General features: G+C 35.8%; 1 protein-coding gene across 1 annotated transcript; it reads left to right on the forward strand.

Moving 5' to 3' along the window:
* The first annotated feature begins 12,084 nt into the window (after window positions 1-12,084).
* On the forward strand, window positions 12,085-12,219 carry LOC118854377 (thymosin beta-4-like). The gene has a single exon (XM_036764737.1). It carries the CDS (start codon window positions 12,085-12,087, stop codon window positions 12,217-12,219), a length of 135 nt encoding a protein of 44 aa, XP_036620632.1.
* Window positions 12,220-13,308: the final 1,089 nt, after the last annotated feature.

The raw sequence follows: 13,308 nt of genomic DNA on the forward strand, positions 1-13,308 counted from the left end.
CACATCAAAGTCAACTTATACCCACACCTTCTGCCTATGTATATGCCTTCTAAATGTAATAATAAAGATAAAGTTCTCAATATTTACATTTATCATCTTCCCTTACAGGGATGTAAGCAGTTTGCCATTATTAAATAATAATATGTTGTTGTTGTTGTTTTCCTGTTTACCTTTTTATGCCTCTCTTGAGTCTTGTATTTGAAGATCAAATTTTCTGTTGAGCCCTGGTCTTTTCATCAGGAAGGTTTGGAAGTTCCCTATTTCACTGAACATCCATCTCCTTCCCTGAAAGATTATGCTCAATTTTGCTAGGTAGCTGAGCCGTGGTTTTAATCCAAGCTCCTTTGCCTTAGGAAATTTCATACTTCCTAATCTTTTAATGTAGAAGCTGCAAAATCCTGCATAATCCTGACTGTGGTTCCATGGTATTTAAATTGTTTATTTCTGGCTATGAGCAGTATTTTCTCTTTCATCTGGTAATTTTGGAATTTGGCTAAAATATTCCTGGCATTTTCAATTTGGGATCTCTTTCAGGACGTGATAGGTGAATTCTTTCAATGACTATTTTACCCTCTGGTTCTAGGACCTCAGGGCAATTTTCCTTGATGACTTCTTGAAAGATGCTGACCAGGATCTTTTTTTGGTCCTGACTTTCAGGTAGACCAGTAATTCTTAAATTACCTCTCCTGAACTATTTTCTCGGTCAGTTTTTTTTTTTCTGATGAGGTATTTTACATTTTCTCATATGTTTTTCATTCTTTTGATTTACTTTGACTGATTCTTGATGTCTCATAAAGTCATTAGCTTCCACTTGACTAATTTTAATGAATTGTTTTTTCAATTAGCTTTTGTACCTCCTTTTCCATTTGGCTCATTTTACTTTTTAAGGAGCTCTTCTCTTCAGTGAGTTTTTGTGCCTCTGATTCTTCTTTCTAAGGAGCTGTTTTCTTCAGTGTACACCCCCCCCATTTGCCCAATTGTATTTTTAAGTACTTGTTTTCTATAGCAAATCTTTGTCCTTCCTTTTCCAAGCTATTGAATCTCTCTTACATACTTCACATTTACTTTCCAAATTTTTCTTCTACCTCTCTTTTTTAAAAATCCTTCTTGACCTCTTCCAAAAAGGTTTGTTTGGCTAGCGACCTGTTCATATTCCCATTTGAATTTTCAGTTGTGGAGATATTGACAGTACTATCTTCTTCTCAATTTGTGTTTTGATTTTCCCTGTCCTCAAAAAAAGAATCTATGGTCATTGTCCATTATTGCTTTTTATTCATGATGTTTGCCTATTTTCTTGCTCTTAACATTGAGCTTTCCTTCTAGAGTACTGGGGGCACTGGCCCAAGCTTCTTGTGCTGGGGCTCTGGGACCTGGTCCCTGGCTTTTTGTTGTAGGACCTCAGGTGATGATAACTGGATTTTGTAGAAGTCTGCCATCTTACCTGGTCTTGAGCTTGGGTCAGGAACACTGAATGTCTTGGATTGGGGGAAGAGATCTGGCCCCCAGAGGACACCTGCTCACTTGTGCTTTTCTGAGACACTGGGAGGTTTGGCTGTTGGGGGATACCTGCCCACCTGGAGTTGTGCTTCCTAGAGTTCTGCTGAAGCATGGGGAGGTTTGGCTGCTGAAGACTACTGGCTCCTCTGCCTGTGCCAAGGCACTTGGGGCATCTTGGTGTTGGTGCTTGCCTGCTCTACACTGAGGCTCAGGATATCCCACTAGTTTGCTGAAGTGGGGCTTGCTGCTGGCTTTCTGGGACACCTTCCATCCTGTACTGCCCCCCTTCCACCAGAACAAGAGGGACCTTGCCTGTTAATTCCCCAAGTTTCCTGTGCTAAAAGACTGTTGCATCCCATCTTTCTGCTGGCTCAGCTGTTTCAGAGTTTTTCTTAGGGCAATATTCCCTTGGTTTTTAAAAGTCAACAAGGGAGACTGAGAGGGTTACTTCTTACTTCACCATCTTGGATCGTGGAAGAGGAAGGCTCAAGTTCACTTATCTTGACAATGTACTTTCCAGTAATGTATATATAGATGGTAAGGTTGACAAACACATTGCCAGAGCTAGCTCAGTGTTTGGCAGGCTCTGAAAGAAAGTGTGCAAGTGATGAGGCATTAGTCTTCTTATCAAACTGAAGGTCTATAAAACTGTTATGCTGACTTCATTGTAGTAGCCTGTGAAATCTGGACAGTCTACCAGTGCTGTCAGAAAACTGAACTGCTTCCATTTGAATCGTCTTGGGAAGAGTCTGAAGATCACCTGACAAGATAAGGTACTAGATGGCGAGATTCTTTCTTGAGCTCAACTGCCAAGCATTCAAACTTTACTGCAGATAATGCAACTCTGACAAACTGCCAAACATACATTTGCTTTAAAGACAGTTTTATGAAAAATTCACACAAGTTAAGCACTCATATGGAAGTCAGAGAGATATAAGGGTACTCACAAGGTCTTTCTAAAGAATTTTGGAATCAATTGTGAGACAGGTGAGACTCTGGCACAGGACATTCCAGAATGGTGTGCTTGCATCAAAGTAGGCATGACACCCTATGAACAAAGTAGAATTACAGAAGCTCAAAAGAAAAGCAAGACATGAAAATTTGGACATCTCCTTCAAAAATGTTCATACTGTGTATTTGTACCCAACGTGCAGTAGAGCCTTGTGAACTCATATTGGTTTCATCGGACAGAGTTGCACACATTATATACTGAACCCAACATTGTGATGTCATTTTGATCTCCTTCAGTTCCAAAAGACAACAATCAATAATTTTCTTCTTCCTCTTCCAGAGCTTTTGTGTTCCCCTTGGAACAAATATTACTAGTTAAACAAAACCTCCTCCAAACAGTGGCTGTGTCTCACACATAGTCTTGGTTCCACACCCATAGTCCACCTCAGGTTCGCTAATAGCAGGGAAGTATATTTTTCTGTTCTAAGATATTATACTAAGATTGTTTAAGACATCAAAATTTAAATGGATTTGTAATTTCATTCCCCAGCTGTAATTATGGCAATATAAGTAAATGAAAATACAAATGAGGAGATAAGCAAATGGTAAGTAAAAATAATATTCAAATGTGCTCTAAGACTGGCAACTTTTCTATACATATGTCCTTTTCCATATTTTTTAACACTTTCGGGATATAGTTCTAGTAGTGGTATTGCTAGGTCAACAGGAATGCATGGTTTTATAGGCCTTTTGTCATAGTTCCAAATTGCTCTACAGAATGGTTGAATCACTTCATAACCCCACCAAAAGTGCATTAATGTCTCATTTTTTCCCACATCCCCTCCAATATTTGTAATTTTCCTTTTCTGTCCTATATGCCGATCTAATAGGTATGAAGTAGTACCTCAGAATTGCATTAATTTGCATTCATCCAATCAATAATGATGCAGAGCATTTTTTCATATGGCTATAAATAGCTCTGATTATTTCACCTTAAAACTTCATATCTTTTGATCATTTATCAATTAGCGAATGGATTTTATTTTTATAAATTTGACTCAGTTCTCTATATGTTTGACAATGAGGACTTTATCAGAGAAACTTGATTCAATTTTTTTCACAGTTAACATTGCTAACTGTATTTCCCTTATCCTATTTCCTCCTCCCTGTTTATTTGATTTACTACTCTCCTGACCTATGTCCTTATCTATGAATGACCATACATATTCTTTTCTGCCCTGGAACTATGAAAAGGGCTCCCACATCCCTTTGCCACAAGCTCTGATGTGCCACTGGTCCTCCAAATATAGGCAAAGCAACATATTCCTGTTCAGTGTTAGCAAAGAGACCCCTCCAATCTCCTTCTGACCACTTGTTCTCTCCCCTTACTGCCAGTAGTCTTAGAGCTCCAAAAACAGTTGTGGCCACTATTGATTCAGTGGCTCACAAGGCCTGCTCCTGGTTCGCTGGCCCCCAAGGCTGTGCTGGTGCCACTTGTGCTGTGTGCTTCCTTCCACACTCACCCAGCTGTGATAGACCTTTCCTGCTTACCTTCTAAGTTGTCTTTGGTATCTGTGCAATGAGATGTCTGGAAACTGCCACTGCTGGCATAGATTCAGTCACCCTGAGGCCTGCTCCTGGTTTTCTGGGTCCCTGTCTGTGCTGGTATAGTCTGCTCTAGACTGTTCTTCTTTCTCACCATGGAGCAACAGACCTTTCCTGTTGAACTTTGAAGTAGTCTTTGGCTGGAAAATCATTTCACTCCATCTTTTCTTGGGTTCTGCCACTCTAGAATTTATTTAGAGCCATTTTTAAAGGTACTTAAAGGTTTATGGGAGCACTCAGGAGAATCTTTGCCTTCATTCTGTCATCTTGACACCACCTCTCACAGAATTTCTTTCTATTTCATTCAATGTGTTGCCCATTGAATTACCTTCAAATACCTGAGAGTCCACATTAAAAAAATGTCATGGAGGCTAGCCTGTGAGCATAACTATTAATATGATAGCTTTTCTGTTTTTATTTTTTCTGCACATGTGAATAAATTAGAAACACCTCAAGCAGATTTTCCTTCATTCACTAATATTAATGCCCACAGTTCAGATATTTGCTTCACTATGAAGATTTTAATAACAAATTAATCTCTATAAATGGAGTGCCATTATGTTCACAAGTGATATCAGGCCCCAAAACTCACAATTCCTTACCCCTTTTTTTCTGAATACAGCTGAATGACAAGTTGCTGATAAAAATAAATCATTTATGACAGGAGAAGAAATATGACTTGGGGGCATCTGTAGCAGAATGAATATCATAAAGGTCTCTCATCCCAATTGCTAAATATGAAATGGCATGTTAAGTTACAGAGCTCAATCAAAGTTCTGCATATTCTATAGAAGAATATGGGAGCAAGCACTGAACAACTCCATTCTGTGGGCTGTTTTGTTGCTGACTTTTATTATTTTAAAAAGGTAATTCAGCTTTCCTCTCTTGAAGGCAATTAATTTTGTTTTGGGAGAAATCATTTAACATTTTAATAGTATACCCTTTCCCCCTTATCCTACAAATTATATAAAATTTGGGAAGAATAAAGTGATTTTCTGAATAACAACTTTTATATTGAATAAAAATTATACTTTGCCACTTTTTAATTTAATTCCACTATTTATGAGTATAAAATGAATTGGATATTTTGCTACCAAGCATTTAAGTGATAAACATCTACATCAGTTTGATATTTAAAAGCTTCGTGAAAAACCATAGAAATTTTGCTTTGAAAAAAAAAGTTCTATTAATTAGATATAGATCAAGTTGAATATTTCTTTGAAATTTGCCTAGAATAAAGTATGAAATGCACACTAACTAAATATTGCAATGCTCCAACCTTCAAACCTGTCCACTGAAAGCTCATAGAATTCAATCCAACAAGCATTTTTGCATGCCTATCATAATCAGGTTACTCTGCTACTAAGACACACCTTTCTTAGGTGTGATAAAAAACAACAACAAAAACTTTGTCTTTAATGATCTTGTCTTATGTCTGTACCTATGCACACACTCACGGAGACAATATTGATGAGATTTAAGTTTCCAAAAATGTACAATTTTTTTTTAATTTTCTCTCTAGCTCTTCCCAGTATCATGGGTGAGATTAGGATGCCCATTATTACCACTGTTGTTCAATATTGTACTAGAAATGTTAGCTTTAGCAATAAAAGAGGAAAAAGAAATTGAAGGGATTAGAATAGGCAATAAGAAAACAAAACTATCACTCTTTGCAGATGATATGGTGGTATACTTAGAGAATCCTAGAAAATCAGCTGAAAAACTAGTTGAAATAATGAACAACTTTAGCAATTTCGAAGGATAAAAAATAAACACTCATAAATCATCAGCATTTCTATATTACCAACAAAGCCCAGCAACAAGATATAGAAAAAGAAATTGCTTTTAAAATAACTGTACACAACATAAAATATTTTGGAGTCTACTTGTCAAGACAAAATCAGGAACTACATAAACAGAATTACTAAAAAAAATCCACAAAAACACACAAAAAACCTTTTTCACACAAATAAATTCATATCTAAACAACTGGAAAAATATCAATTGTTCATGGGTAGGTCCAGTTAATATAATAAAAATGAAAATTCTACCTAAATTGATTTGCTTATTTAATGTTATACCAATGTGATGCCAATCAGTGATTAAAGATCTTTCTTGGACATTCAATAGGTCTCAGGTGGGGCCAGTTAATGGAGGCTTGATTAGAGGTTTGTTTATACCCTTTACTTAATACTAAGCCCCAGGCCTATGACTTTTGCTGATTGGGTGTGAAGCCCTTGGGCCCTAGAGTATATATAAACCCAAAAGGTAGGCATTTGCAAAGTCAGAATTCAAAATTCAGTCCAAGCAGAAGGAGCAAGAACTCTGAGTCAACACAGCTACAGAGAGAGTGCAGAGGGGATAGTGGAAACCAGGGAGCTGTGGATACCAGTGAACTGAAAGGGGAGAGAATGCAGGCAAGCAGACAGTTGGGATTTGTGAGCATTTGCAGGAAGGCCCCAGGAAGGGGGAGGGTTACAGGATGACTTGGTTCCTTGCTGTAATATTCTGTCATAATTCCCTTGTTGTTATATTGAGGTGGACTTACTGGTTTTGGAACACAATTATTGCTATATTGAATTGGAATTATTGGTTCTGGTGTTTGGTCCTCTGGTGTCTAAATAAATGTTATACTTCCTCTACCTTCTACCTAGAGAATATGTTATGCTTTGTGATTTCAAAGTATACAGGTATGTTCATGGGTCATCTTTGAGGTCATGAATCTTGCCTTACTGATACAATTAACCAGAGGGCTAGAAAAATAATAAAATTTATCTGGAAGCACAAAAGGTCAAGAATATCAAGGGAATTAATAAAAAAAATATGAAAGAAAGTGGCTGAGCGATACTACACTTAAAACTATGTTATAAAGGAGCAATCACCAAAACTATTTGGTACTGGCTAAGAAATCAAGTGGTGGATCAACAGAATAGATTAGGTACACAAGACACAGCAGTAAATGACTACAGTAATCCACTGTTTGACGAACCCAAAGACTCCAACTTCTGGGATAAGAGCTCACTATTTAACAAAAACTGTTGAGAAAACTGGAAACTAGTATGGCAGAAACCATGTATAGACCAACATCTTACACTGTATACCTATAAACCAACATCTTTTATTGTATACCAAGATAAGGTCAAAATGGATACATGATTTAGACATAAAGTATGATACCATAAGCAAATTAGAAGAGCAAGGAATAGTTTACCTGTCAGATCTATGGAGGAAGAAAGAATTTATGGCCCAACAAGAAATAGAGAACATTATGAAATGCAAAATGGATAATTTTGATTACATTAAATTGAAAATTTTTTACATAAAGTCAATACAACCAAGATTAGAAGGGAAGCAGAAACCTAGGAAACACTTTTTACAACCAGCACCTCTGATGGAGGCCTCATTTCTCAAAAATATAGAGAAATGAGTTGAATTTATTAGAATACAAGTCATTGCCCAACTGATAAATGGATCAAAAGATTTTAACAATTAGTTTTCAGAGGAAGAAATTAAAGCTATCTATAATCCTATGAAAAAAATGCTCTAAATCAGTATTGATTAGAGAAATGCAACTAAAAACAACTCTGAGATACCACCTCATTCACACCTATCAGAATGGATAATATGATAGAAGAAGAAAATAATAAGGGCATGAAATGTGGGAAAATGGGGTCACTCATGCATCATTGGTGAAGTTGTGAATTGATAGAACCACTCTGCAGAATACTTTAGATCTAATCCCAAAGGTCAATCAAACTGTATGTACCCTTTGATTCAGCACTATGAATCCTAGGTCTGTATCCAAAAGACAGCTTAAAAAAGGGAAAAGGACCCACATGTTCAAAATATGTATTTGTTTGTTCCTTTATTTATAGCAGCTCTTTTTGTCTTAGAAAAGAATTGGAATGAAAGAGGGCCCATTAATTGGGGAATGTTGAACAAGTTGTGGTATATGAATGTAATGGAGTACTCTACTAAGCTATAAGAAATGATAAGCAGGCAGATTTCAGGAAAAAAAAGTGGAAAGACTTACATGAATGGATACTGAATGAAGTGAGCAGAACCAGGAGAACATTGTACACAGTAATAGCAACATTGTATGATGACTAACTATGATTGACTTAGGTCTTCTCAGCAATACAATGATCCAAGACAGTTCCAAAAGACGCAAGATGAAAATTGCTATCTATGTCCAAAGAAAGAACTATGGAGTCTGAATGCAGATTAAAACATACTATTTTCCCTTCTTTTGTTTTTCATAGTTCTTTCCTTTCCATCCTGTTTCTTTTTTCACAACACAACTACTGTGGAAACATGTTTAATATAATTGCACATGTATAACCAATATTAGATTGTTTGCTATCTTGGGGAGGGGAGATGGGAGACAGGAAGAAAACTTTGGAACTGAAAATGTTATAAAAATTAAATGTTGAAAACTATCTTTATATGTAATTGGAAAAATAAAATGCTATTTACTAAAAAAAAAGATAAAAGAAATTTCTGTAGCTGTACAAACTTGTCTGGTTCACTAATGATGGTTTCTTAAAACAACAAGGAAAGACAGAACATATATTGTTTTGGGGAAGACCATTAAAGGTCATCTAGCCAATCCTCTGCCCCTTTATTTTACAGACAAGGCAACAGAATGTAAGTGCTTTGCTAAAGACCTCAAAAGGGCTCAGTGGCAGAGCTAATGCAGGATTATGAAAGGTTTATATTTTGCCTGGGTAAAAAAAAAAATTAGTGATATAAAATTATAAGATATTAGAATTAGTGCAGAATGGCATAGGAAATGAGAACTTAGAGTAATGAAAATCTCCTTTGAAATTCTCCCTCTTATTCTTACTAGCTGCCTAATCAAGGACAAGTCATTTTATTTATGAATTTCAGTCTCATCATCTGCAAAATCCCGATGAAAAAATCTGTAGCTAGTCATGAAACAAAATAATTGACAAACAGATGAAGTTGAAAGTCAATCAAAGAGCAATGTGAAGGTGCATGGAGGGCATCAGTAGGCCACAAAATACTACAGACAAAGAATCATGCTGGAGAAAAATTGTACGAAGGATATCACTGAATAAATGTTTAATCAAATAAAAAAAATGAATTGGTCATGCAGAGGGAGTAAAGACTAATGAAACAATGTCCTGAGGGATTTGCTGACATACCTGAGACATTGAGAGAGTGGAAAGAGTCTCCTCATGTATATTGGGTGCAAACACTGTGACAAACTCAAGGGTGGGCCATGGAGAATTGGTGCATGGAATTAGTAAACATGTATACATCGCTATCTTCAAGGTAGATAAGGCACATAGTAGATAGCACACTGGACTTCCATCGGTACTACTCAGGTTCAAATCTTGCCTCACTGACAGAATAAAAATAGGCATGTCATTTAACTCCTCTCTTGCTCAGTTTCCTTATTTGTAAAATCATATAATAGCATCTACTTCAAATGTTTATTGTGACAATCAAATATAAAGTGATCTGCAGATCATATATAAATATAAATTCTAGCTATTGTTGGAATTAGTAATCACAGGTGAAAAACTTAAAAATTATTGGAATACAGAGAGATCAAACTAATCAATAAGCATTTATGAATTCTCTGGTAAGTGCCAGGTATTCTGATAAGTGCTGGGAGTACAAAAAGGGGCAAAAGACAGTGCCTATCCTCAAGGAGATTACAATACAATTGGGGAGAGAACATGAAAACAAATATATACAAAACAAGCTATTAAAACTCAATAATTAACAAAGGAAATGCATCAGAATTAAAAGTCGTTGTGGAATAATTCCTGTGGAAGGTAGGATTTTAGTTAGGACAGAAAGAAAGCTAAAGAAGTCAGGGGGTGAGGCGGGGAAGCAAGAGAATTCAGAAAGAAATAGTTGGAGCCAAAAGATAATATATTGTACTTGGAATAGTGAGGAGGTAACACTGGATCAAAGGGTAAGCAGTTGAAAGTGAGGTGTAACATTCATAATTTAGGAGGCAGCTAAATGAATTAGGTCTTTCAATGCCAAACAGAACATACTCTCCAGTTTCTTCTGAATCATCCAGAAATATTTGTAATTATATTCAATGGCTTCCTATTCCTTCTATGTAGAAAACACACATACACACACACATACACACACATACACACACCAGATCTCCTTAGACTGACATCTAAAATCTTCTGCAATCTGGCTTTTCCACCCCAGCCCCACTGTTTCAAACATTTTTGTTTTAATTATTCTAATTACTTCATTATTCCCTAAACATAACATCCATCTTTTCTTTCTTGGAACTAGCTGTTATCCCTTTTGAGGGATGTACTCTTTTCTCACCTCTGACTCAAAATTCTTATTTTCCTTATTAGCTCCCATTAATGTAGTTAATGCTGACAAAATGTTTAAAACCTCACTCAGATGTTTCCTTCAAGATCAGCTCAGGTGTCATCTCCTACAAAAATACTTTGTTGAACTTCTTGTTGTTAATGTTGTCTCTCCTCAAATGACTCTTTATTTAGAGCTAGAAGGTACCTTAGAAATCAAATATAATCCTTTCTTTTTATAAGTGGAGGAACTTAAGTCCAATAACTTTAAGTGATTTATCTAAATCCTGTGTGAAGATATCTATAGATAAGTGGCAGAGACTAGAATTTGAAAACAGGTCTTTTGACTTGAAATTCCAAGATGAACGTGAACCACTTTGGGGAAAGGGCTTTTTCCTTTTAGTATTTCTTTCTCCAATGCAAAGCTCCAAAAGAGGCACCTAGTAGGAACCAAATGAATGTTTGTTAAATACTAAAAATGAAATGAGCATTTATATGCCCAGTTGGGCAGCTAGGTAGAGTGCCAAAGTTGGAATCAGGAAAATTCATCTTCCTGCATTCAAATTTTATTGTGAACCTGGACAAATCACTTTGGCCTGTTTGCTTCAGTTTCTTCATGTGTAAAAATGAGCTGGAGAAGGAAAGAGTAAACCATTCCAGTATCTATGCAAAGAAAACCCCAAATGAGGTCACAAAGAGTGAAACATGACTGAACAAGAAGAATGGCCTGAAAGGCAATCCATGCTTTACTAATCTTAAAAGTGAGGAAAAACAGAAATATTAGTCTGACACGTCTGAAAACTCTGGAGTAAATTAATGTCATGGGCATTTAATTTCCAGGTTGATTTTTCAATGTTTCCTAACCTAACTATATTCTAATCAATATCTAATACCTGAGATATACCTATTGGAAGTAATGATATCAGTTCTCTCACCCTGAATACAAAGGATTTAGACTAGATGATCTCATTGAGCATTCCACATTGTAGGCAGGTATTGATTTACTGAGTCAGGTCACTACGACACCTTATGCCTTATGAAATGCAGCCAATTGGTCATATGGGTGTCAGTGTTTAAGCTCTGAAAAGGAGTAGGCCAGGTCCGGGATGGGGAGATCTGCTGAGGAAGTCCTAACATTTGCCGCTGCCTTCCCCTGGACAAAGCATCCAGACTTGCATCTCTAGGCTGTGAGGATTTTGCACCCAGTTTGAAAGGGAGTGGAATGAGAGGGCAGGAGCTATCTCTAGTTTCTATCTAGAGATAGATATAATTATTTAAACCACACACATATACCTATATATGTGTATATATATATGTATATTATATATATGAATAAGACATAAAAGATATAAGTGTGTACTATACCAATGGAATATAACCACCTGAAATGTGCATATCACTATATGAACAAAATTACAAAACAGTGTTCACACAAATAAAGTCAGATTTAAATTATTTGAAAAACATCAGTTGCTTGTGGGTAGGCCAAGGTAATATAATAAAAATGATAATTCAACCAAAATTAATTTACTTATTCAGTGCCAAACACATAAAAATACAAACAAAAGATATTTTATAGAGCTAGAAAAAATAATAACAAAATTCATCTGGAATAAGAATATTGGGGACAATAAAGTTTCTTTGAGCCAAAAAAGGACTGCATTGTTGAGCAAGACAAAGCAGGGAAGAGGTGCTGAATGCTTAATCTGCAAAGATGTCTGACAAAACAGATATGGCTGAAATTCAGATATTCAATAAGTCTAAATTGAAGAAGACAGAAACACAAGAGAAAAACCTTCTGCCTTCAAAAGAAACAATTGAACAGGAGAATCAAGCGGTTACATCGTAATGAAATCTGCCCTGCCAATATGCGCTATACATTCCACAAGCATTGCCTTCTTAATTTTACTTCTTTTAGTTGTTTAACTTTGTAAGATGCAAAGTGGTTGGATAAAGTTTAAATGACTATGCTGCCCCTTTCAACATCAAAAGAATAAAGAACTGCTGACATTGAATTGAATGAAGGTTAAGCTGGCTGCCTCTTTCAATCTGCCTGTCTTGGTGAGTTTGGGTCCTGGTGTCATTAATTTTTTTTTAAAAGAATTTGCAAGTTGGTGAAAAGAAGGACCCAGGTGGGACTACAGTAAATACAGTTAACAGTGAAATGCAAAGCTCTACCAAGTTCTGGCAAGCTGTAAAATGTAGTTTATCAGATTGCCATATTATTTTGTTCAAAAGATTTTAATTATTTGAATGCATAATTTTAAAATATTTAAATATTTAAATTTATATATTTATTATATATTATATTAATATATAATATTTAAATATTCAAAAATTTAATAACTTTAAAGAATATTTAAAAATACCAAGGAAATTAATGAAAAGAAATGTTAGGGAAGGTGGCCTAGCTATACCATGTCTTAAATTGCATTATAAAGCAGCAATCATCAAAAGTATTTGATAGTGGCTAAGAAATAAAAGTAGAGGATCAGTGGAATAGTTTAGGCACACAAGACACAGTAACCAATGACTATAGCAATCTACTATTTGATAAACCTAAAGACACCAGCTTCTGGGATAAGAACTCATTATTTGACAAAGACTGCTGGGAAAACTAGAAAATAGTATGGAAGAAACTAGGCATAGACCAACATCTTACACCCTTTACACCCTATATATAAAGTCCAAATGGGCACATGATTTAGATATAAAGGCTGATACTATGAGCAAAATGGAAGAGAAAGGAATTGTTTTCTTGTCAGATTTATGGAGAATGGAAGAAATTATGACCAAACAAGAGAAAGAGAATATTATAAAATACAGAATGAACAATTTTAATAATGCTAAATTGAAGAGCTTTTGCACAAACAAAGCCAAGGCATGCAAATTTAGGAGGGAAGCAGACAACTGGAAAAGAAGTATTACAACCAGTATC

The sequence above is a fragment of the Trichosurus vulpecula genome, chromosome 6 (assembly GCF_011100635.1).
Source record: "Trichosurus vulpecula isolate mTriVul1 chromosome 6, mTriVul1.pri, whole genome shotgun sequence".
NCBI classification, from domain to species: Eukaryota; Metazoa; Chordata; class Mammalia; order Diprotodontia; family Phalangeridae; genus Trichosurus; species Trichosurus vulpecula.